We start from the raw sequence: 24926 nt of genomic DNA, 5'->3' as shown, positions 1-24926 counted from the left end.
TTCACAAGATGAGGGAGAAAGTACAAATTTACCAAAGAATAAAAAGCCTGAATATTTGTGCTAGATGTGTAAGGTTAGATTTGTAAATATATGATCCACCAGCATTTTAAATCTCCCATGTCATTTCATGCCCTCCACAACTGTAAAAAAACAGAAGTAATTTGATTGTTAAGAAATTCATACAGAGAGGCAGGAAATCCAAGTTCAAACCCTGGCTCAGCTATAAGCTTTCTGAGAAGTCAGAAGCAGGTCACTTCAGACCAAATCTACAGAGGTGTTTGGAGGTACAGTTCAAAGACATTACAGTGTGTTAAAGTCAGACAGCATTGATTTCCGAGCACAATTTAACCCTATTTAATTTCCTGGCACATCAGTATGGGCAGGACTGCACAGGGGTATTCCAGCTGCTCCATGAGTTGTGTTTGGAGGGTGATGTGAACCTAACCCAGCAGATAAATACCCTCAATATCCCACAAGAGACATGGACTTTATGTCTTTTTTTTGTTCTTCTCTCCCCCCTCCTCCCTGGAACAGGCTCAAATAACCAACCTAGAGATTAGCCCAAGGGATGGCCTCTCAAGAGCAGAGCTCTGTTACCCAAGAGCTCACTGGGACCAACAGCCCTTGATGGCTGAGGGAAGAGAAATGCATCAAGAAAGCGAGTTACTCCTCTGGGAACCAGGCCAGACATCTGCAGCACATGTACAGATGAACACACATGGCACAGGCGTGGTAAATACTGGGTGTAAACACACAGCATATCTGCAGCGTTTAGCCCAGCAAGGAGACATGACTGCTGTGGTTGCCATCTGGCTGAGATGCCTTGCTTAGGTAAGAGAAGGATAACCACTGTCTTTTGGTTGTTCTTCGTCTCCCAAAAGCACACATGGTGGTAGCATACATCCAGCTAGCTCCCGGAAAGCGCGGTGGCAAGGGAGTGTTTACACAAATACTGAAATTTATTAAAATGATAACAATTGTGTCATCATCCAGAACTCCAAACCGACCTCCAGAATGAAGGCAGCTAACTATTTTGCCACTGTTTAAAGTTTTAATGATGGGCTTACATATGTCAATGCTACTTACACACTCAAAACTGCTGAATTGGGGATTTAAGGCATCAAAACCTCACTGACTCAGTCCAAGTCAATGTAATTTAATTCATTAGGCCTGATGCTCACCTTACTTATTAATGGCTGATATAAATTAATGAGTAAGTAACTAACTGGAACCACAACAGGGCAAACAACTAATTTAGAGGCATCTTTAAATCTTACTTTCTACACAGGCTGTTAGTTTGCATCTGCAGGCAAAGTTTTCAAGTTAAATTGGTAATCAAGGTACTATTGGTTTAAGTAGCTGTAGATTAGAGACCGTACAGACTTAGCAACATTTCTTTTTAACAGTGTATCTGAGTTAATCAGTGTAGATATACTCATTCAGCCCCTTGAATATATGAGCTCTAAGTTTGTCAGGATCAATTCTTAAACAGCCTCCAGTTCATTCACCAGCTTTAAGTTCTTTGTGCCAGGGGAGCAGTTTTCCACTAATAGGTTCCAGTTTGGTTTATGTCATCTGCATACTATTAATCACATCATTTGATTGCCAAAATGACTTTTCCCTTTTTATGCTCCTTCATGTAAGTTCACCTATAACTTATTTTTGTGAATAAATGTCATAGAATCATCACAGAACCCTAGAATGGTAGGGGTTGGAAGGGACCTTAAAGGGACCTGATATGGGCAGGGACACCTTCCACTAGACCAAGTGGATCCAAATCTCACCCAATGTGGTGAGATTGGACAAGGATGGAGCATCCCATAAAATAGCCTACATCTGTGTTTAAAATATTTGTATTCTCTGCAAGCCAAGCATCTTTCTTTGGAACTGCACTGAAACAGTCTTCAGCACCAAAACACGACTCATTTTGCTACCATTTTGACAAAAACAGGATTCACCAAATGACAAAATGCCATCCTTTACTGCTTGGACCTACTTTTTAAACTAAAATATCTATAATGTCAATGCATAGGCAAAAAAAAAAAAAAAAAAGATGTTTGCAAAGTCCATTTATGCAAACCTATATATAATTTAGAAGCAGAATGGACTCTCACACTATGTAATTGCCATGTTTTCACAGACAGATCTTAAAAGCCCAAGAAATACTTGATGAAAGTTCTTTTAAAGTCTAGAAGAGCTCAGTGATTTCAGTGAAGAATTGGAAATTCTGGACACTCAAAGGCAAATTCAAAGTGCTAATGCATATTTCAGAAGCCTAAATTCAATGGTCTATTTTGAAAACGTGACCTCCTTTTTTTATCTTCATTTTCTTTCCACTCTGAAACTTCAATCAAATAATGACACAGGAGATGGGAAATCTGCAGAGGTCTGTGATCAGATTCTCAAAATCTCCTTCTGGAGATATCGATTACGTTTTACCAGTCTAAGTTGGACCCTAGAGATCCAAAATTGGATACATATTAAGTAGCTTGACCCTATAGATCAGATCAACAAATTATTTGCTTGCTGATACTGCCAATGCTGCAAGGGCTTTAGCTACAATTTGACTTCTTCATTATCTCCAGCTTTCCAGGGAATAAGCTGTCTTCATTTCAGTCCATTTCCACCCCCCTTCATTCTGGACGTGGAGAGACAAAAATGTATTGAAAATCAGTTTGAAAATAAGACACAAAATTGAGTGCAGCATGGTTGAGGGAAACTGGAGGAATTATAAAGGAAACATGTTAGGCTTTGGGTTCTGACTTTCACATTAAATAAGATGCTTTTTTCTTCCTCTGCCCCAGGGAGCCAAATTTTTTACTATATTAGATGGAAAGGAAAAGGCTCCCTTTTATTCTTGGAAGATTTCCTGAAAGCCTTCCCCAATCTGAAGATGCAATTTCAGCAGTCAGAACTTATCTGGAGAGCAAACCAAGAGACCCTTTCATGAGCATACATCAAGCAAGGGCACACTGTCCCCAACCTAAGCCTCCCTCCAGCTGCAACCTGTTATGATGCTCTGTCGACAAGATTTATTTCTCCCTGCTGCCCTAGCCCGAGCTGGCAAAAAAATCAGCTGAGTTTACAAACACACAGTTAAAAAAAAAAAAAATAAAAAAAAATAAATTTATAAAATCATCACACGCTTTAAAAACCTTGTGTCGAGGTGCTGCTGTGCGAACTTACGTTGCCTTTTTCAAATTTATTGACGGTGTTGATGCAGTTGTAGAGGACGCGCTCGCCTGTGTCCCCCTGGTCGCCGATGAGGCAGACGAAGACGTTGGCGTCTGTGCCACTGCCACTCACCGTGCCCGTGCACACCGTCACGCGGTATTTGATCACTGGGGAGACATAAATTAGTGAAACAATCCCGGCAACGCCATTAATCGCCATTTAAATTTACTGCGTTTTTGACAGGCTTGTAATTAACTTTAAGTGTTCGCACTTCCAGCTGGTACTTCTGCTGATGTATTGACTTGTACACTTCCACGTTACCACCAGGAAAAGGGGGGGGAAAAAAGCCAAAATAGGAAGACCTGAAGCATTGAGAGAACCCATAAAAGCCCTCCAAACGAGGACATAAAAATGCTGGCCCTTTCAAGGAAAACCTCAGGAAGTGGAGTGCCCCTGTCCGGCTACCTCCCCTTCTGCCTTCCCAAGATGGCCCTGGGGGTGGGGAACCTTGCAATGTGTGTGTGGAAAGCAGCATTTTCAGCATCCAGGGGCATGGCAGGCAGACAAAATGAGTTAGAAAGGAATGAATGCTCAGAGATCTGAGGAATGGGCTCTTCACGTTGGGTTTGTGGGACAAGACAGGCCAAATTAGGCCCATTCCCTTGGGACTATTATAATCACAGAACCATAAAATCATTACATCACAAAGGTTGGAAAACACCCCCACGATCATCCCTCCAGGAGTCCAAACTTTATGCTGGAGGTTGGATTGCCTTGCCTCCTTTTCACCCTTAAGGTCTTCATATGATTTTTCTGGGTGGATTTTGATCTGCCACCTTCCTTCCCTGACCATGCCCTCCTCTCTGCACTCCCACCCCATTGGGTGAAGTATTTCCAGGAAGAAATAGCACAACAAAAAGCCAGCCCACAGACCAGCTTTTGAGAGAGATCCCCTTATTCCCAGGTTGGGGAAGGGACAAGGAGCAGTGCTCCCACCCTCCCTCCAAAACCCACCTGCAAGCCCAACACAGAGGTGCTGCATCTCACCTCTGCTCAGCACAAATTCACCTCACAGGAAAGTGCCTGAGTGAGGATTCAAGCTGCCCTCTCCACAGTTGATTAAAAATACATTTCAAAACCAGGTTTATTTACATTTTAATAACATCTGCAATTACAATTACTCTTCCTCTTCTGAGAAACTGCTCCACTGCATGCAGATCACCAGCGCCAGAACCAGAAATTTCAGAAAACGGGGGACTCAAGGTCTACAGAGTGTGGGTGCTTTGGTGGAAAGGTGAAAAATCCCACTGACCACCTTGAGATGTTCTGCTCTCCTAAATTCTCCCTCTAAGTAGACTTAATTCTTGTGACACAAGGTCAAGGCAGAAGTGGCTGCTTCAGAAAGCCAGGGCAAAGTTCTGTAGCTTTCCTTAATTAAATCTCCAGTTCAATTAAAAGAATAAATAGTTTGGATTGCTCATACGTACTGAAAGATGCATAGGCACACATTACTGTGCTGTGCAACTTACTATATATTTATACATACAGCTGCATAAATTTGCATATAACTAAATAAAACTTTAAAGCCCAAAATATGATTGTCAAATTTTAGATTGCATTTCAGCTAAGCTTGCTTTCCATGAATATTCCTCAAACCTTGCATTTCACATTTTAAGGGAGACTGGAAAAAAATTTACAAGTTTAAAAAAACCCAAGCACTGGAAACAACTGTGCTGTGTCCAGATCTCTCCCATTTCCCACCACAGAGAAATCTGCTCCAGAAAAAAAAAAAAAATAATAGAAGGCTGGGATTTCTCAGGCTTCATGCAGCTAATGATGCACACAGAAAATACTGCAGAGAGAAAGTGCCAGAAAGAGAAGTTAATTGAATTGCATTGGTCTGCCTGTGCATCTCTCACACAAAGAGGGTTTCTTTCTATTCAGGTCCTAAGCAAGCCCCTGCACAGAGCCTGTGGCTCTCACCTGGCATGACTTCAGTCACCAGAGATCCCTCGGCAGGGAGCTCCCGCACGATCTCATTGTCCTCTTCATTTATATCTAGCCAGCGGCCGCAGTTGAATGAGTATTTTTCTTTTGTCAGCGTTTTCAGCAGAGTTACCTTCATTAAACCAAAACACTGCATGAGTTCAGAGGCTTAAAGGCAAAAAAGCAACAAGATCCTGACAGGTTTTTGCCAGGGAGGCAAGAGTAGGTAGCAGCAGAGAAATAAAACACATTAATAACGAGATTGTCTGACTTGTGCACTGTAGTGATGCATGGAGCAAAGTCTGTCACAGCTGATGGCTTTTCATTCCTCCTTTCTCCGATCACTCCATGGTGCTGAGGAATTTTTGAGGGATGCTGTGGCTCTGAAAATGGCTCATCATGTGCCACTCTATAGCCCCAAGGAGCAAATTGTGGATGGGGCTTGTGCTGCTGGTTCTTGCTGCTTAGAATCAGTGCAGTGAGGAAAAAAAACCCCAAAAAAATGGAATGAACCCTGAAAAAATATCTGCAGTATCTTCCAAAGGAGTAATGAGCAAATAAGGTGGTGGTCTGCAGTTGTCTGTTGAAGTGTGTAAAGGAAGGGTATGATGAAGGTCTGTAAAATCACAGGTGACATGGAGAAGGCAAAGAGGGGTCAGCTGTTCCCTCTTCTGCCTCAAGAAATACAGAGCAGCAAATGATGCCTGTGGAACAAAGTTCTAAGCATAAAAACAAAGGACACAGTCAGCCTGTGAAGTCCTTGCCAAAAGCTATTAAGGTTGCTGAAAGTTTAAGTGTTCAAGGGGAGGCTGGAGACTTTGAACTAAAAACAGGAAAAAAACCTGCTAAATGGTTTCTGTTTGGTAGATCTGTTTAGGAAGTAAGTGTCCAACTGGAAATAGTCAAAACCTGAAAGAATGCTAGGAGGAAGTATCATAAATGCTTGTCCTTTTCTCACACTTCTGTAATCATGACCTTACGTGACACAGGAAAGAGGATGTTGGGCTAGAGGGACTTCTGGCCTGAGCAGTGTGGCTGTTCTATGTTCTTGTGGTAGGAAATTGAAGCCTGACTTGACATGAAGCAAACCAGGCATGAAATATGTGAGGACTGGAACAAAGCATCATTCAGGTTTCATCTAATTTCCTAGACACTATAATAGATGCACAAGTGATGGGATTCACGTGCCATGAGCCTGATGCATCCAGAAAACATCAGACTGGGTGTATACGGACAGACTGATTTTCGTAAGGTCATAGAATCATGGAATCGTTTAAGTTGAAAAAGGCCTAAAATGAGTCCAACCATAAGAACATCAATGCATCTCATGCATCTTAACCAGGTTTACTTAGACAGTTTGGCCAAAAGGGTATCCTAGACACACTCTAAGTTATGTCTTGTCCTTCCTGAACATAACTTTTGCACAGGAAAATAAGATACCACAGGGAAATATATAGCTGTGGAAGGTACAAGCATTCTTGCTCATCATCTGTAAACAAGCTGATAGGGATGATTGCAGCAGCCCAAGGTCTGACCAGCAATTGCTTTGTCATAAAGGACCCCAGCCAGACACCTTCTCCCACCATATGGTGACAACAGAAGCACTTGACGCCCTCCTACCCCTGGAAATGGGTGTTGGCTTCACAGCTCCATGACAATGCAGGAGAGCAGGATCTGTCAAAGCACATAAGAGGAGAACAAGAGAAAGCTCCAAGGGGTAAGCTGTGATTTATCAACACTCTTCTTTACAGATGCAGAGCAAAGTGTGTGTTTTGTTAAGTGCAGAGAGTGCCATCCAAGCTGTTCAAGAGGAGTAGGGGTGAAGCTTAGAGATGGACTTGCTGTCCAGACAATCCAGGTGAGGGGTGACAGCAAGGTAATCAATGCTGGTAGAGCAAAGGACATGTGAGTGGTGATCAAGCAGGCCACCCTTCTCATCTCCCATGCAGCACAGGGCTGCTCTCCTCTGCACAGTCCCCATGGCCTCCTCCAGCCTGCAGGAGTTCACCCCCCATAACAGGGGGTGAACTGTCAGCACTTCAGGGGATGCACCACTGTGCAATCTCTGCTGGAATCAGTATTTTTGTTATGGGCAGTGTAAATAAGCCATAGAAGGAGTGGGTTTGCCTTTCTGTACAGTAGTGGTGTCTACAAATAGGGAGTTTTCTGAAGAGCAAGGAAAAAGCCCTGGTAGCAGTGACATGGGTACTTCAGTTGCCTGACAAGGGAAGGGTGGGAAAATGGGATTTTCACCATCAGTCTGGGCTGTTGGGAGCTGCCTCTTCCCATTGCTCTCATTTCCCGCACACAGAATCACCCAATCATTTGGGTTGGAAAAGCCCTCTAAGATCATCGAGTCAACTGTTCCCCCAGCAGTGCCAAGGCCACCACTGCCCCATGTCCCCAGGTGCTACAGCCACACAGCTTTTAAACCCTTCCAGGACTGGGGATTCCAACACTGCCCTGGGCAGCTGGGTCAGGGCAGGACAACCCTTTTGGTCTATGAATTTCCCCTAATATTCAATGTAAACCTTTCCTGGTGCAACTTTATTCCATTTTATCTTGTCCTCTGACAAGGCAGGCACCTCTGAGCACTGGACATCAAGCTCAGCTGCCAGGTGGGGAGCGCAGAGACCCAGGACTGGCACTGCAGATCTCTGTCACCAGCCTGGCTTCCCAGGTCTACCTTCCCTGGCTGTCCCCTCACCTTATTCAGATGCCAGCCAGCAAAGGGATTTCTTTTCTCGTGCCATATCCGAAGCTTATAAAAGGTGCCGAGATCAGGAAGCTCGATCTGTAAATGGGAAAAAAGGTGCAACATCCATTTTTGTAAGTCAGCAAAGCATGCACACAAAGGGCACCTCTGAACATCTTTTAAGAGCTAAATCAGAGAGAAGTCGAAAACACCAGCCTATTCCCTGCTTTGAGAAAACAAGCCCTATCCACAGGCAAGTAAATAATCTGTGTCACCACCAAACAGAGTGACTTCACCTCAACGTTAGAAGGATCTAATGGAGTAAAAATCTTGTGCTGATTATTTGCTGCCCAGGATTGAAGCAAAGCCCTGGAAAACAATACCAAGCCAAATCTACCACTTGCACAAGATTCATACCATGAATTTGTCAGTCTGTCCAGTTTCAAAGTTGTCTGAATTGTTGTCCAGCTTCATCTCATCTGACTTCCCCTTGTCTCCATAAATCTGGAAGAAGATGGTGGCATCTGTTCCTGCATTTTTGATGTCACTTGTCCAGATCCACAGAGACCAGGGGTTTTCTAGAAAGCAAGGTTCAAGATACTTGCTTTGAAAAGTAATTTTTATAGGACGACCTGGTGAAAGACATAATTCTCATTGTTTCCCCTGGTAGGTTGAGAGGACAGGACAAAGGAAGACAAAGACCTTTCATCCTTTTCTGCACAAACATAACCAGCTGCTGCATGAGGTACAGGAATGAGGTTGGAATATAATTCTGCAATTTCATTTAAAAGAAAATGAGAAAAACATAAACAACCACTTTTCAGGTGAACCATATTCTCTTGTTTTACTTTACTAACAGGGTAATGCAGGGGTGTGACCCAACCCTGTAGTTTCAGTTCACTTGTCAAACACCTACAACTCAAGCTTCAAAGACCATAAAGTCAGGGAAATATTAATCTTTCCTTTTGTCAGTGAGAAGGAGTCTCCCATTACTTGTGCACGGTACAATGCAGCTCCAGGTAGCTCCTAAAAACTTGTCTGTTCTCTGTCTGGAACAAGGAGGGGTCAGACCCAGACATGTTATCACCTCATCCTGAGATAATTAGCCTTCCAAGACGGGACTAATTATCCCAAAAATGCTTATTGCATTCTCAGGCCCCACTCAGGTATCCATCCCTGGTGAGGCTGCATCATGTGGGACAAACATGCTCAGAGCAGTGTAAAGATATTTTCCAAAATGTTTTAAATTATTTAAATGTCTAAATTTGACATGACTGGAGTTAAAACACTTTTTTTATACTACATGACATACCCTAAGATTGTTGCCAATCTGCAAGATTTTTATCTCAAGTCTTCATCCAACATTTTAACTGTAAGTCCAGTCCACCTGCAGCAACTTTACATCTGTTTTCATACCAGAATATTGTTGCATTTATAAAGGTGACATTATTTCCTCTAAAGAGCCCCTCATCTGCATTCCTTCTTGATGATAATGAGTGTCGCTTCTGCAGGCCTTGCAGCACCTACTGGAGAGGGAACAGCCTTCTTTCCTCACTCAGACATCAGCTGAATTATTAACAAATCTTAATGAGAGAATTGCTAACCCTTTCGGTATGCCCGAGCCCACACCAGCACGGCTTGACCTTCAGAGCCCAGAATGGAATATAAAAATATGATGACATGCATATAAATTAGATTTTTACTGGTCTACTCAGTGTTTGACTGTATAAAAAAGAGACAAGGGCTACTGAAAAAAAAATGAGGGGAAGAGGGATCTCTCAGAAAAAGTTTTGTCCCTGTTTTAATAATATACAAAATGTTCATGACTGCTCCTCTGTGAAAAGCACTGGCAAGTTTTAGATGAGCAGAAATGAAGCAAAGAAAAGTCTGTGGATGGCATGTGATGGAGCAGCCTGTTCTCCCTGGGGAAAACTGCTAGTGCAATCCAGACACCAAAGACTGCTCTCATCTGTCTGGTTTGGCCTCCCTGACCTCCTGCTGAAGGAAAGGAGGAGTGAAGCATGCATGGAGGGAGAAATGGGACCATGTACCAGGATTAAATGCTGATAGAGGGCTGTCAGGGAGAAACCACACAGGGAGACGTGGGTGAGATAGGGCTGCAGCTGCAGGAGAAGGCCAGGCATTTCCCCAAATACCCATCATCATCCTCCCAGGGCTAGCTGGGCACACCCCCCGGTTTCCCATCCTTTCACATCAAGGTATCCAGGCACTTTGGAAATTCTCAGGGCCAGGGCAAATATTCCCCAGGGCACAAACACCAGGGAGGACTAGACCCGGCACAACAGTTTCCAGGATAACATTCAAGATAAGGAGAGGAGGAAATAAAAAATAATAATAAAAAAAAAAAGAATAAATACAAGCTACATATGGAGCTGCAATCTGCTGTGGGAGCAGCTTCTGGATGCAGTGCTGGGAGACGTTTCACCATGGATACCCCAAGTGAAGTTCAACCCAGCTTTGATCATCTCTACAGAAAGGGAGAGTCCTGTATGCACAGGGAGATAGGCGAGATGACATAATAGGCCTTTTCTAACTCCGAGTCTTACACTTCTATAATCTGGCAGCTAAAGGTCACAGATTTCTCAAGGCTAATGCTCTCTGCCTATCTCCTGCACTGCAGTGGTGAGGGAATTAGCCTGTCAATAACAATCAGAGCTGATAATAGGGGGTTAAAGGTTGCAGATGCTTTAGCTAAATGGACTGCGTCGGAGGTGCAATGTGGTTATAACTCTGGCTAACATTTAGATAAAGCTTATTTAAATGAACTGCTGCTTAAGCAGGAGCCCACCCGAAGCACTCTCGGATTAAACCATGTCTATTATCCTAATTAAAACGTTCTGTTTACACATGGGCAGCGGCGCAGGCCGGGCAGCAGCGATACTGCGTTTGGCTTGGTGCAGAACCGGGCAGCGGAGCGGGGCTGGCGCTGGAGCGTGTGTGGATGGATGAACATGCCCACGCGGCACGGAGCAAGCAGCTCCTCCCAGCAAACGTGTGCCATTGCCTCCCTCTAGAGAAAAGGCTCCGCATCCAGCACACGCCTGCCTCGGGAGGCGAGTTCAGCAGCTGGGCAGGGCTGACACCTGTTATTTCTCTAAGGGCAGGAATAAAAGTAGGAGGAAGTCAGCAGGAAGAGTTTTGTTCTTCTTCCCATTCCCCCCCCCCCTCCCTTCCGCCCCCCGACCGGGTTTGTCTCCGTATTATATTTAGGTTCTGTTTCCATCTAGAATAAGAAAGCTTTGCTTCTGTAGTGATAGGAAACATAGCCTGGCTTGGCTCCAAAGGTAAGATGATGACTGAGGCAGCCCTAAGCCTACTGCACCTTAAGAAAATGAGTCTAATTCTTCAAAATATTGTAGGAGTTTAATTTCATACTCCCCTAAAGCAGTATGTTCAAAGCTGAAACTCATGCCCCAACATCTGAAGGATGTGGAGCTGCTGGAGCCAGTCCAGAGGAGACCACAAAGATTCTCCAAGGGCTGGAGCCCCTCTGCTCTGAAGACAGGCACAGGGAGAGTTGAGGGTGTTCAGCTGGACAAGAGAAGGCTTCAGGGAGAGCTCAGAGCCCCTGGCAGGGCCTAAAGGGGCTCCAGGAGAGCTGCAGAGGGACTGGGGACAAGGCATGGAGGGACAGGACACAGGGAATGGCTTCCCAGTGCCAGAGGGCAGGGACAGATGGGATATTGGGAAGGAATTGCTGTCTGTGAGGGTGGGGAGGCCCTGGCACAGGGTGCCCAGGGAAACTGTGACTCCTGCATCATTGGAAGTGTCCAAGGCCAGGTTGGATGGGGCTGGAGCAACCTGGGATAATGGAAGGTGTCCCTGCTCATGGTAGGGGGGTTGAAATTAGATGATGTTTAAATGTCCCGGCCAATCCAAAACATTTTATGACCCAGTGACTGAATCCACTTGAACCTTTCCTTGACCACATTCACTCAGGTGACACTCAGGAGGATGTTGCTTGTGGGAGGAGGGGTGATGGCCACAGGAGGCTCCTGGACACTTGCACCTACTTTTCAGCCTTTTCTGGCGCAGGGAGACCATTTCATAGAGTTCCCGCTCAATGAGACCGTCCCCTTCATCTTCATCCAGCCACTTCCCACATGGGAAGGTTTGCTCAATCCCAGTGAACGGGCAGTAAACCACCACCTGGAAAAAGAGACTGGGAAAGTGAGCTTGAATATTCTGCTACTGGCACCCCACAGGTCCTCGACACCAAAAATTTAAACAACAGAGCTGGAGACCTTGGTGCTGCTCTCAAAATCAGCTTTTCTGGACCAATATGAACCAGACTGGTTGCACAAATCCCAATCTGGAGTACAGCTATGACCCATCTGTCTTGTTATTCCCATTTTTTCAGCAGTACATCGCAATGGGTCAACCAAGACAAGGTGAAACACCAGGAGGGGAAGAGAATGGGAGCAGTCAGGGTGGCTGCAGCAGTCAGCGTGCAGCACAGGCCCTGCACCACGCCAGTGCACAGAAGGGGTCTGCAGAAAACACAGGGTACAAAAACCCTTCAAAAACATTCATCTTAAGCTGATTTTGCTTGCCAGGAAAACTGAATTTCCTCATAGCTTCAGGGTAGGCATCCCTTGCTCTCTGACCTCCCATTTTCTCCTGCTGACCTTGTGCATGATCTAGTGTTGTCACCAAAAACCAGGAAATAAACTCTCCAACCAATTTGCTGGGCTGAAAAGATGAAATTACTTTCGTAGCAATGCTGGATGCATGGGAATTTCACCTCAAATCATGAGCAGCAACCAAACAGACCAGGCTATACACATGAAACTAATACACATTTGTCACATTTCTATTACATATTCATTATACTCTCTGTATACATGAATATAGGCTTATTATTTCCATGAAGTTATTTGGATATGAGTAGGGGTCTTTTGGGGATTTTTGGTGGTCATTTGGGAACATCCCGTTCCTCAAAATTCCCTCTTATGGTCCTGGATCTTCTGGTGAAATTTCTTTCCTTGAGGGTATATCTCAAATATGTGTTCAGGTTATGATGAACTTCTCTTTATCATTCTTTGCTCTGGCGCTCCATCTCTGTTCTCAAAACTAAGATATCTACCAGTACATATTAATCACTGGTGGAAGCAAACAAGGAAGTGTTAGCTGGCACAAAACTTATTAGTCACAGATGTAGGGAGTTAACACAAGGCCACATTAATCTCTGGCATGTGTGCTAAGCACTGGATGGTACAAAACCAAACATTACCCACGGATATAGGGATCACACGCTATGTGCTAAACTTAGAAGAATTTTCCTACATCTTCCCCCACTGCTGCATAGAATTCTTCCCAAAGAAATACAGTTGTTGGGTAACAACATCACATATTTCTCCACTGCCTCCCAGTAACAGCTGTGGTCAGCCACTTTCTATTGGGTTTTGGGGGTTTTTTAAATTATTATTTCTGAGCCTCCAGAGCAGCATCTAGAAACTTCAGGAAAGTCTGAGAGTAGATGATAACTGTGAAATGCTCAGCACAATCCAAGGCTGCATTTCTGTCCAGCCCCTTGGGCGAACATCTGAAGGTGCTTTTGGAGCTGAGCAAACAATAATCTCTATCTTTGTGACTGCAGAGGGGCAATCAACCCAATTAGAGAGTGATTGACTTATGCATCTAACATGTCTTTGAGGCAATCAGCTGCTCCCGTGCATGATGTATAATATTGACTTGTTAAACCAGGGATATTGCCTTACAAACAAAAGCAGATTTATTTATTTATTTTTAAACCATACTGGGTTGTCAGGGTCAGGTTATGAATGGGAAGCAGGTCTGACAGCTGCCTGCAGACAAAACTCTTGGCAGTGTTAGCCCAGTGGTAGGACTCCATGACCTCAGAGGTCTCTTCCAACCTAAGTGATTCCATGAGTTTATGATAATTTAGTCTCACCTTCTCACAAAACCAGCCAGAACTGACACCACAATTATCATGCCCAATGGTGACTCTACTGAGAGGGCTGAGAAGGGCAGCTATCTCCACGTTGAAGAGGTCTGTCCTGGCACGCTCAAATTCACCTCCTTCCAAGAAAATCTTCCCACTGTTCTTTAAGCCTTTGGAGCCGTGGAGGATTACGTGGATCTTGGAGTTGGTGCCAGCTCCTCTGATATCTCCCGTCACTACAGCCACGTTGTACACAATGCCTGGAGAAAGCACAAATTTGGTTGGTGAAAAAGGAAGGGAGGAAAAGAGTCTGAGAGTTATGATTTTGACTGGATTTATGTTGGAGACTATTGATTTCCCAGTGGTTTATTTTAGCTTCTGATTTACACACAGTGCAATGCTTCATTTGTTTTTGTTCTCCACAAAACTCTGAGAAATACACATCTACCTTCAGAGTATCCCAAAGAAACAGGCTTGGGGTGACAGACTCCCTGTCACATGGCCCAAAGGAAAAAAAAAAAGTTTTATTTGTTTATTCACTCTGTGGTGCTGATTAGGTGAAGAAAAGCAAAAAAATTGAATTGGCAACTAAGTAATTTGATTTTGAGAGATACCAAGCACCAAATATGTCAGAGAATGCTGAGAGGATGGAGAAGTATTGCTTTAAACAGTGGTGGCAAGATCCACAGCATCACAAAACCCTGAAAGCTTTGGGATTATTTGTTTTTTAGCCTATAATGCTGCTGAAGCCATCAGGACCTGAACAGTCACTGTGAGAACCCACAGATCTCAGCAAAACAAGGTTTCGGAGAGGTATCAGCCCAGCTGGAAGAAAGAAAAATATCTCTGAAAAGAAACCTATTTACATAAAAGTGTCCTTGGGAGTTTTTTTCTATCTCCAACTGTTGGTCTAAGAATGAAAACAATTCTTCCCACAAGTCTTACCTCACAGAAAAGCATATCTTAAACCTGTCTCATGGCATCAAATACACACCTAAACACTATAACAGCACGTAGAAAATAGTCAAGGCCTAAGCCAAGTTTTTTGATTAAATCAGACAGAAATTTCAATAGGGACTCGGGATGAAACAAAAACATCAGAACTCATTCTTTAAAAACTTTGTCCCTCTGAAACTTACATTAAAAATTGTACTCAAGCATTCTTTACTGTTGATATATCGTCAACAAAACTCCTGAGAGCAGGGAAATAAAATACACAGTCATGAATGGTAAAAGATAAAGGAAGATTTTTGGGATTGAATTATGTTTCTTTCAGTTTTCTTCCCTTAATTTTTCCTAACAAGCATCCTGCAGTGAGTGATCTGCACCCAGACCACTTTCCTCATGCACATGAAGGGGGGAATACGAGGACTGCAGATGTTGAAGACCATACAAGGAAGTAAAGAAGAGTTGCTACATGCATCATCACATTGTTTGCCTTCATGCTATTACACAAATACAGGCAGAACACTATGCAAATAATCTTCTGCCTCATGACAAGTTCTTTTATGGACTTTACATTGAGGTTTCTTTTAACAGAGACATAAACTTTGGTAGTCTTTGCTTTAACCGTGTTGGGTAATAAAAAAGACTGATTTAGAGCTCAGCACTGCAGTACCCTATTCACCACTTTGTGATTTTGGAAATAACAAATACTTTGTGAGTGCTGGTGAGCAGTTTGCTGAAGGTACAAGCTGTATCTTTCATCCTCTGCCCATCAGCCCCTTGCCCAGGCACACCAGGTGATAAACTAGCATGTAGGTCCTGCACAGCTTCACAGGTGTGACACAGAGGTGGGAAATGTGTTGGCAATTCAGGAACCCTCACACAAAACAGCCTGTCACCAGCAGGTGCTTCACTGCAGGCCTCCCTGAGCATAAGGCTTTCAATCTTCTAAAGAAAACATGGCTAATAGCCTTAACTTCCCATTTCCCACCACGGATTCAGCCCGTGATTTTACCTGTGGCTTCAGTGCCCCCAACAAGAATGTCCCTCTGTATTTTCCCGTCATCTTCATCTAAAGCGAACCAGCGTCCAACCGGGAATTGGTACACGCATTTATTGCCAATGTCCTCAATGATCACCTGAGAGAAAAGAGACACCACGTGGAAGAATATTGTGGGAAAAGCAAAGGTTTTACACAAGGGGGTGGCAGAAGAGCAGAAGCTGAATGTACACACTCTCACTCGGTATTTAAAATATTCAATACTCAAGCAGATCCCACTCCACTCCCTAATTAGTGCTGGTAGATTTTCAGACAATCAGTGAGTAAAAGCCCAGCTTTTTTATTTTCTTTCTTTTTTATCCAGTGAACCCACTCTGCATCTCTCGCGGTGTATGAGACCAGATGTCTCTGCTTTCAAGACCAGCTGGCTGGCCTGTCTTCCTTCTCTCCAGAGCCTGTTTGCTGGCTACTGCTCTCCATCAGCTGAATGACAGCTCTTTGTTCTGCTTTGGGAACGGGCTGTGTTCTCTCTCTCTGCTTTAGAGCCTTGTTATAAAATAATGCCTGGGAATTCCAGGGCAAATCCAGACCATCAGATGAGTTCAGACCATCAGATGACACAGTAATGTCACTTTATCCCAGTCAGTTATTCCAGGGTGGAACCATTGTAAAGGCAGCGATTAAAACCCTGTGGCAGGAAACAGTTCCTAATATGGAAGGATTTGGCTCTTGGACCACCAGTGAGGTGGAGCTGTGCAAATATCATGGAGTTTAACAAAGCCAAATGCAAGGTCCTGCATCTGGGTTGGGGCAATCCAAAGACAGGCTGGACAGAGAACGGGCAGAGCAGCCCTGGGAGAAGGACCTGGGGGTGCTGTGGGGGAGAGCTGGACCTGCCCCAGCCCTGAACCCCCCATGCCCTGGGCTGATCCCCAGCGTGGGCAGCAGGGGAGAGGGAATTCTGCCCCTCTGCCCCGCTCAGGTGAGACCCCACCTGCAGAGCTGCCCCAGCCCTGGGGAACAACAGCACAAGGACCTGGAGCTGCTGCAGCCAGTCCAGAGGAGGCCACCCAGATGCTCCAGGGCTGGAGCCCCTCTGCTCTGCAGCCAGCCTGGGACAGCTGGGGGTGCTCAGCTGCACAAGAGAAGGCTCCAGGGAGAGCTCAGAGCCCCTGGCAGGGCCTAAAGGGGCTCCAGGAGAGCTGCAGAGGGACTGGGGACAAGGCATGGAGGGACAGGACACAGGGAATGGCTTCCCAGTGCCAGAGGGCAGGGACAGATGGGATATTGGGAAGGAATTGCTGTTTGTGAGGGGGGTGAGGCCCTGGCACAGGTTTTCCAGAGAAGCTGTGGCTGCCCCTGGCAGTGTCCAAGGCCAGGTTGGAGTGGGCTTGGAGCAGCCTGGGAGAATGGGAGGTTCCAGTGGCAGGTTCCATGGCAGGGGCTGGAAAAGGAGGATTTGTAAGGTCCCTTCCAAAGCAAACTCTTACAGGATTCTGTAATATTTTACCCTAACAAGCTGGGGAACATTAATCCCCTTTAATATTAGACTAGATTTTGCACCTCCTGCGGAGGTGTTTCTTATCAATATCTTCTGCTGGACTCCTGAATCCTCCCATAGAGTTACTATAGTATTTGAAACCAGCAGAGAAGAGTGCTGAAGAATTTCGGTCAGAAGAGATCAAAATCTCTAGTCCTCTGCGTGGGTTATGTCACAGTGGGAGAAAAAAAAAAATTACTATTATGGATAGAAAGCCCTTGACACTTTTCCCAACAATGAGGGAGAATCTTAAATCTGTCTTTTCTGATAAATTTATGAAACCATTCTTTGGGAATCAGAGCTTCCCCTCCTGTCACTCATCCCACACCATGCTGTTGCCTGTAGCACTCCTGAGTCCTGTTGTACCTCCACAGACACAGAGAGCAGTCTGCCAGGGCTGGGATTGTCAGCATGAGAGAGCTGGAGTGTTAGAGACTAAAATAGATGAGGTTTGGGAGAAATATCAACACTCTGATGTCTCTCTACCAGCTGATCCTCTTTGGGTTCCTTTTAGTGGGTTTATTCTTACATTTAGAGGTGGAAATCCATCTCTGAGTACTAGCCACTCTGAAAACGTAAGAAACATGAGAACAGGTTCATCCTGGAGTGACAACACTAGACTGTCCAAGTATTGTACCAAAGTACAGAAAAACATCTAAAACCAGTAGAGAATAACAGAGCTATTTTAGCTCAGTTCCCCAACTTTTCATCTGAATTTGCAAGGCGGGAGTTGCTTTTTACTTAATCACAAACATCTTGGAGGCTCATGGCAGAATATAGGGTTGGTGTGTTGGCTGCAAGTAGTCACTACACCAGGTTTTGGGACTTGGGCAACCTCACCAACCTCATCAAAAATCGTGTCATTACACCTGTGATGAAAGAATGAGGTTCTGTGGTTTTCCCCCCTCACTTCTTGTTACTTTGAGCACAACTACTCTGTTTTTCATTTCCACATTTTTCATGGACAGCCAACATTGTAACTTTTCCTGCATTGTGTGGTGGTGGTGATGGTGGAGAAGCATGTGCTAATACTTGCATTTGTAATACATCAGACTATCCTGTCACTGAGGATTTACAAATATGGGGTCAGGTCTTCCCTGGATTAAAGCCAGCTGTGTAAAACTACATCAGCAGGGGGAAAAAAATGAGACTAGCGGGAAGAGTCACAGATTTCTCCTTTTAAAATACTCCTTCAACCATTGCACTAAAAGCTGTAGTACCTTCCTACCCCATACCAGGAATTTAAAATGAGAAGAAAGGGGTCTTTGTGGCAGGCATATCTCTTTTGCTGAGCCAATGATAAATCACTTAAATTTGGGCAAGCTATGAGTCTGCAAATTTTCAGTGTGAACGGACCTAACAGATAACTCTCAGACTCTGGTATTTTTATGGCCATGGTAATGAGTTAAGTCAACAGAATGAAATGATTTGTGTCCTCAGTAACCTGTATCACCAGCAATTATCCTTACATCTCTTGGTACCAGACCACTGAGAGGGTGAGCTATTTTGAGCCCATGAGATGCTTATGTTGGATGTCTCAGGAGTAACTAACCTTTTCAAGGAACCAGCCAGCAGAGCCACCCTTGTTATTATGCCCTATATTAATTTTCCTTAATTTTCCCAGATTTGGAGCATCGAGCGTGAACTTGTCTTCTGCTCCCTTTTCAAAGTTGTCTTTGTCATTGTCCAGTTTCCTCACACCTGAAGGGGGGAAAAAAAAGTAAAAAAGAAACAAAACTCCAAACCAACCAACCAAAACAACAAAACCCAACAAAAAACCAAACAAACAAACAAGCCACAACAACAGCCCCCCCTCCCAAAAAAAACCCAAAACACCAACCAACAAAAAACCCCAAATAAGTAACAAAAAATAACTCCAAGGAGGAAAGGGTTACTGGCATATGTGTGTTTGTAAGTGAAGGAATATTTAGGAATGTCACCACTGAATCAAATATTCCCCAGATATCAGCTGTCTACACCCAGGATTCAAGGCAAAGGTAGAGGATTTTATATTCTAATAAAAAAGGTACCTTTTCTCAAGCACACAAAAGACCAGTATTTCCATTCTAATGTCACAGTTACTTACAGCTCCCAGAGCTTTCAGAAATATATATCCAGATGGCTCTTAAATTTTTTTTTTATACCACCACATTTCCCTTTTATTTTTACTGTCTTTGAAAATCTCCAAACTCTTCAAGAAAGACTTTGGTCACAAGCTGCAGATTGTGACATTTCAGGACACAGTATTCTTTGCTGTATCCAAGAGGAAGGATATATTTTCAAATTAGGACCCAGCCAGGGCTGTTGGCTTTTTCCTGATCTCACAGGGGTTTGCCTTTATGAAAAGTATTAAAGCTGTGGCCCTGGTTGCAGCCTGTGTGAGTGAGGCTGTGAGTGGGGTGAAACCCACCCAAGGCACCAGTGCAGAGAAAGAGGTCAGTGGGCAACTCATCCCTCTTACCTTAGAGGGGATAAATCATTCTCTAGGGGTGTTATTTCTCTGTCTAGGTATGACAGAGTGCCTGGACACCCAGCTAAGATTCAGACTCCCACTTTGGGATGTCTTCAGTGAGATCAGATGAATCCCCTTGTAAAACTCTGGAGGATTAATCAAAGATGAGCCCTATCCACCAGGTTTTTTAATCTGTTCAAGGACACTTGACAGACACAACATCATTATTTCTTGAATTTGACAGGATAGGTGCAGTGTAGAAGCAAGAGAGTATTTACTCCCTGGTTCCAGAAATCTTCAGGAATCTCCAGTCACTTCTGTCCCTGGCCCATAGAGTTTGGTTTGGGCACATCTTTTAATATTATTCAATTAAATTTTTAAAAACTAAATTAAAGTTTACAGACCACTGTTGCAGCACAATCTGCATTTAAAACCAATTTCAATAATTCTAAAACAAACCTATTTAAACCGAACTAATATAAACCTTGCTTAGATTATTTTTACAAGTGGCCAAGCAGGCTCAGCCACCACCTTTGCCACAGAGAAGGGAGGTCATTATCCATCCAGGTACCCAGAAAATGAGACCCACAGCTCTCATTGCATTCACTGTAAATACACTTTGGTGTTGGACCCTTCAGTGGGCTGGCACTCACTCCACTGCTTTCTCCTGGTGGTTTATGCTGCATTTTCCCAGAGTTTGCTTTTTTTAAATGGCAGGTAGCTTGAGTCATGCCCACACCCAGCCACAACTGCTGCATTGCAGATGCATCTTCCAGGGGCTGTGGATGTGAGGGCCCCCAGAGCTAATGCCGCCATTTGTTGTGCCTTTCATTCAGCCAAATTATTCTGTGTTTGCCAGGTTGCCTGTGTGTGTTGTTCAGATCACAGGCCTGCAGAGCAGGAGGAAATATTTTAGGAAATGATTTGCATTTGAATACCTGTGTCTCCTTTCTCACCGAAGATATTAATGAAGACATCCGCATCTGTTCCACTGCCGCTGACTTCACCAGTAAAAACCCGGACCACGTATTTGTTGACTGCAAGGAGGAAGGCAGAAATCCCAGTACATTAATAACTCAATGGTTTGATGCAAAACATAACATTACAGACCAATGCAGGCTGTGCTGATGCCTTCTTGAAAGCATGGTCTGAACCATGGCTTTTGGTACAATGACCCCCTTCTCTACGCGAGGAATAAAATCCATAGGCAGGATTCTGACGCTGCGCGTTCACTGCCCAGGGCAAGAGGACAGATCACTCGGTTCCTGGCCTTGACACTGAAGAGTGAAATAGAAGAGAAAGTGAAAATTTTGGTGTGGTTACAAAGGCATTAAATGAACTCGGACCTATGGACCACTTTTGCTTTTTCCAAACGTTGATGAGTTACAGAGTCTGCCCAAGCTCAGGCCTGACCCCTCTGTTTCAGTTCTGTCCTAGAGCTTTTTTGGCAGTTTAGTTTATACTAAGCAAGTATTTTGCGGAAATAATATCATAGTGATAGAACAAGGAGTGATAGATTCAAATGGCAAAAGGAGAAATTTAGATTGTATATACAGAAGAAATTCTTTACTGAGAGGGTCGTGAGGGACTGGCATAGGTTGCTTAGAGTTGTTGGTGCCCCATCCCTGGGCATGCCCAAGGCCAGGCTGGATGGAGCTTTGAGCAACTTGGTCTAGTGGAAAGTGTCCTTGCCCATGGCAGGGAGTGGAACTGGATGAACCCAAAACATTCTCTGACTGTCTGAAATATCAGTCATGCTGCATGAAACAAAAATGTGAAGGTGGCCACCCTTTCTTTAAAAAAAAACCCAAACAAATCCAGTCATCCAGTCTTTTTTATTTAATGAAGAAACAGGAATAAAGCCCAGGAGCTGTGACACTGTGAAGATACATCATCTGTGGCACAAAAACCCCACGGATGGGTTAGGCACACCACGTATGCATTTCACACGTCATGTCAGTGAGTTTGAGAAGCAAGTTCTCCAGATGGATCAGGGCAGGACTCACTTGGTTCCCAGGGACAGCAAAAGTGAGCTCGGTTTCTTATGGAACCAAAGAGAAAGCTACCATGACCTTCAGTGTGACTTTATTTGGGCCAAATATGAGCAACTTTCGAAATGTACCACAGAAGTCACCTGACTACCTTGTTCCTCCAAGCAAACAGCCACGACAGACACTTTGTGCCATATCTTCTGTGAAAAATGAGTGCTGGTGGCAGGCAGCAGACACAAAACAGAAGAAAATGAATGCAAAATCTGCTACTGAACAGTACATGATGTCATACAAGCCCTCAACAGAATTCCTGTTACTGAGCCCTGGGTAGCTGATACTGAAAGCTCTGTGCTGTCACTTCTGTATTTCTGAGCACACTGCTTCTGTGAAAGGGTCAAGTGCACAGGTGACCTCACACACGGATCCTTGGCAAAAATAAAACTTCCTGCACCATCATAGAATCATGAAGGCTGAAAAAGACCTCTAAGATCATCAAGTCCAACTGTTAACCACGATTCTTGGTTTGCAACTTTTTTTCCCTTTGGCAAATGCCAAGTTAGGGGATAATCTTTCCTGGGCTTCCCAGCCATCTATAGAAATGCATTTTCTCAGGAACCATGGAACATCACCAACACTGGGTTACCACTCAGATGTAGATCCCCCACCTCCTCCACCATAATCAATGCATATTAAAAGTTATTTTAAATGACAATAGAGGCCTTGGTGCACATACTCCCACTGAGGCAGAGGACGTGAGAGCAGACGTTTGAGGAGTGGCTGTTGGACCACCCTCTGAATTACAAGGATGCTCTCAGAACCCAGGGTGAGGCCTACAAGGGCAGAGCCCAAACAGAAGAGAAAATCACCTGTCACAGTTTAATGAATGTGCTAGGAAAAAGCTAAAAATCGAGCTGACATCCCTGGCGCCCCATCGCAAAACATGCCATGGCAAATAAAATAATAGTGATAAAACTGCAATAAATACTAAATAACAAGAAGGAGGAAAAGAGAGGTGGGCTCCGACAAGGGAGAAAATGCCTTAATGATTCTCTTTAACTCTTTTGCTTCAGTTCACAGGGCTCTAACAACCTGCTAGAGACATACCAACACCAAGTGTTCATTTGCATTAGCCAAGGATGGGGATGGTGCAATTTACAACTCCCACTTGGCCACTAAGCTGCTCTAACTAAAATTGACCCACTGTACCTTGCAATCTTTAATTACAGACCGCATTTTTCAAGAAGCTTTGCTCCCTGCACCTCCTCTAGAATATTTAATCTGATGTCAGTGATTAATTTTCCACTCTGCTTTTTGGGAGCCAGAAGAACCTGACAGGATAACAGGATCCTCAAAAGGACAAGCTACAGTGGCTGAACTTACACTCCCCTTGCAGGATAAGGCTTTATGCCTCTCAGATATAGACCAGAAGGATGTCTCAATGCATGCAGAGCATCAAGGAAGACACGCAGAGAACAAGTCCATGAAGAGCAATAAGGAGCAGTGACCAAACACAGGGCAGGAAGGGCACCGTGTGTGGTTGCTGCAGAAATACATCAGCCAGCCAGGAAAACAATGGTGAAATTATTTGCCAGATCAAACACCTTTAAAGGTTTTTCAGGGTGGCTGTATGTCAAATCTAAGGTCCAGAATGACATCTTTTGACCTCCTGCTTGGAACACTACATGCTCCCAAGGGTTCTGTACACAAACCATGCTGCTGTCAGTGTCAGCACCAAGAGCCCTGTGACAGAGCTGACTCCTGGGCCCACGGATGGGTCATCACTTTGGACTGTGCACTGTGCTGTGAGGGTTTTATGTTGTCTCTTAAACCATAAGCAAGGCTGTGGTGTATGACATGTCCTGGCATGGCTCTTTTCCATGCTGATGTGTTTCTGTAGGCAAAACTACTTCAAGAGCCTTAGAGATCCTTGGCTTAGGTCAGAGCACATCCCTGCTTCACAAATTATGCCTAGCCTGTGCTCATCAGGTCTTTTCTTTAATTTTTTCCATCTTAACAACCCTGCAACTGGGCACTCAAACCTGTCCCCACACCTGATCCTCAGGTCTGCGTTCAGAAAAATTTCAGTTCCTCCATCTTCAGGAAGCAAACCCTGAGCCACACTGAATTTTTGCCAGCACTTTCTCCCTCTCTAAGCAATTTGACATTCAGCTGCAGCAAAGAGAGGAACTCTTCATGCTGCTCAGGGGTCCTTCTGTGCTTCGTACATCAGCACATCTTACAGTGACATGGTGGATGAGCAATTTAAATAAAAAGGGATGCTGCCTCTTAAAAAGACTGTGAGGATTCAGCTGCTAAAAGCATGCAAGAAAAAGCTCTCATTGCGGCCAGGAAGAGATCTGCCATAAGTCAAGCACTCTTCATTTTGATCATGGGTGGATGTTGTTCCCTATTCTTTAAGCCCCTGGCAGAAGCATCTTTTAAAAAATACCCACTTGTCTTTTTTTCTTAAATCCCAATACATGGCTCTGACTTCATCTGTAAAACACAGATCAAGATGTTGCCTGGATATTTTTTTTTCCTGAATGCTTCTCCTAGCACTGAGAACATGCAAAATGCTAATGTAAAAGCTGTGCCTCCATCGAGCAGTGCACAGGCTCACTGCAGCACAGGCACGGGGAGGGGAGCTTTCCTAGGAGCAAAATTAGCAGCTTCAGAGGCACGTACTGCAAGATGCCAAGAGCAGAACAGCTAACAAAAAATCAGTAGGAAGAGCAGTAGCTATTTTCTCTTGTCTTTCCAATTTCACATTGCAACGCACAAGTGTAAATGCCCTGTGTGGTTACAGCACCTTCCTTTTCTTTACAGTTGTGTGTCTGCATTTGAAGACATTGCCCGGATGCCATCTCTGGGAAACAGTGGGGTGGCACTGATGTGACCCTACTGCATTAATTTAGCAGAGGAGTGGCAGTCAATCAGCTTGTCTGTTACTGATTAACTCAGCCTCAGCTTTCAACAGCCAAAAGGAAAGGTTAATTCTGCTCTGTGGGCTGGAGTCAGGTTCTCTCCACTGAGAGCCAAGAGGTTTATTCTGTGAATGTGATGCACTCCTGACACTGCTCCTGGGGGATGAAGGGCATGGGGCTGCTGCTCTCCTACCCCCCAGTATTCCCCATCCAGGCTGTCCCCACTGCTATCTCCATCCCAGCTACAGCATTAGCCCCATACACCACCCAGAAACGTTTTTATCCAGACCGAA

The 24926-nt window shown here is 44.4% G+C and overlaps 1 protein-coding gene across 1 annotated transcript in view; it reads right to left on the bottom strand.

Annotated features, from left to right (window-relative positions):
* LOXHD1 (lipoxygenase homology PLAT domains 1) overlaps positions 1 to 24926 on the bottom strand; it is a 165085-nt gene that overhangs the window by 86224 nt on the left and 53935 nt on the right. Inside the window, exons 5-13 of the mRNA XM_069001530.1 lie at positions 20657 to 20755; positions 18819 to 18967; positions 15742 to 15865; positions 13791 to 14041; positions 11890 to 12025; positions 8273 to 8433; positions 7868 to 7954; positions 5158 to 5293; positions 3187 to 3341 (exon numbers count right to left, since the gene is read on the bottom strand). Of these exons, the coding sequence (XP_068857631.1) occupies positions 3187 to 3341; positions 5158 to 5293; positions 7868 to 7954; positions 8273 to 8433; positions 11890 to 12025; positions 13791 to 14041; positions 15742 to 15865; positions 18819 to 18967; positions 20657 to 20755 (1298 nt within the window). The remainder of the gene's footprint in view (positions 1 to 3186; positions 3342 to 5157; positions 5294 to 7867; positions 7955 to 8272; positions 8434 to 11889; positions 12026 to 13790; positions 14042 to 15741; positions 15866 to 18818; positions 18968 to 20656; positions 20756 to 24926) is intronic.

This window comes from Aphelocoma coerulescens, assembly GCF_041296385.1.
Source record: "Aphelocoma coerulescens isolate FSJ_1873_10779 chromosome Z unlocalized genomic scaffold, UR_Acoe_1.0 ChrZ, whole genome shotgun sequence".
Lineage (NCBI taxonomy): Eukaryota > Metazoa > Chordata > Aves > Passeriformes > Corvidae > Aphelocoma > Aphelocoma coerulescens.
The sequence above is the reverse complement of the archived record's forward strand: the minus strand, read 5'-3'. Positions and strand labels throughout refer to the sequence as shown.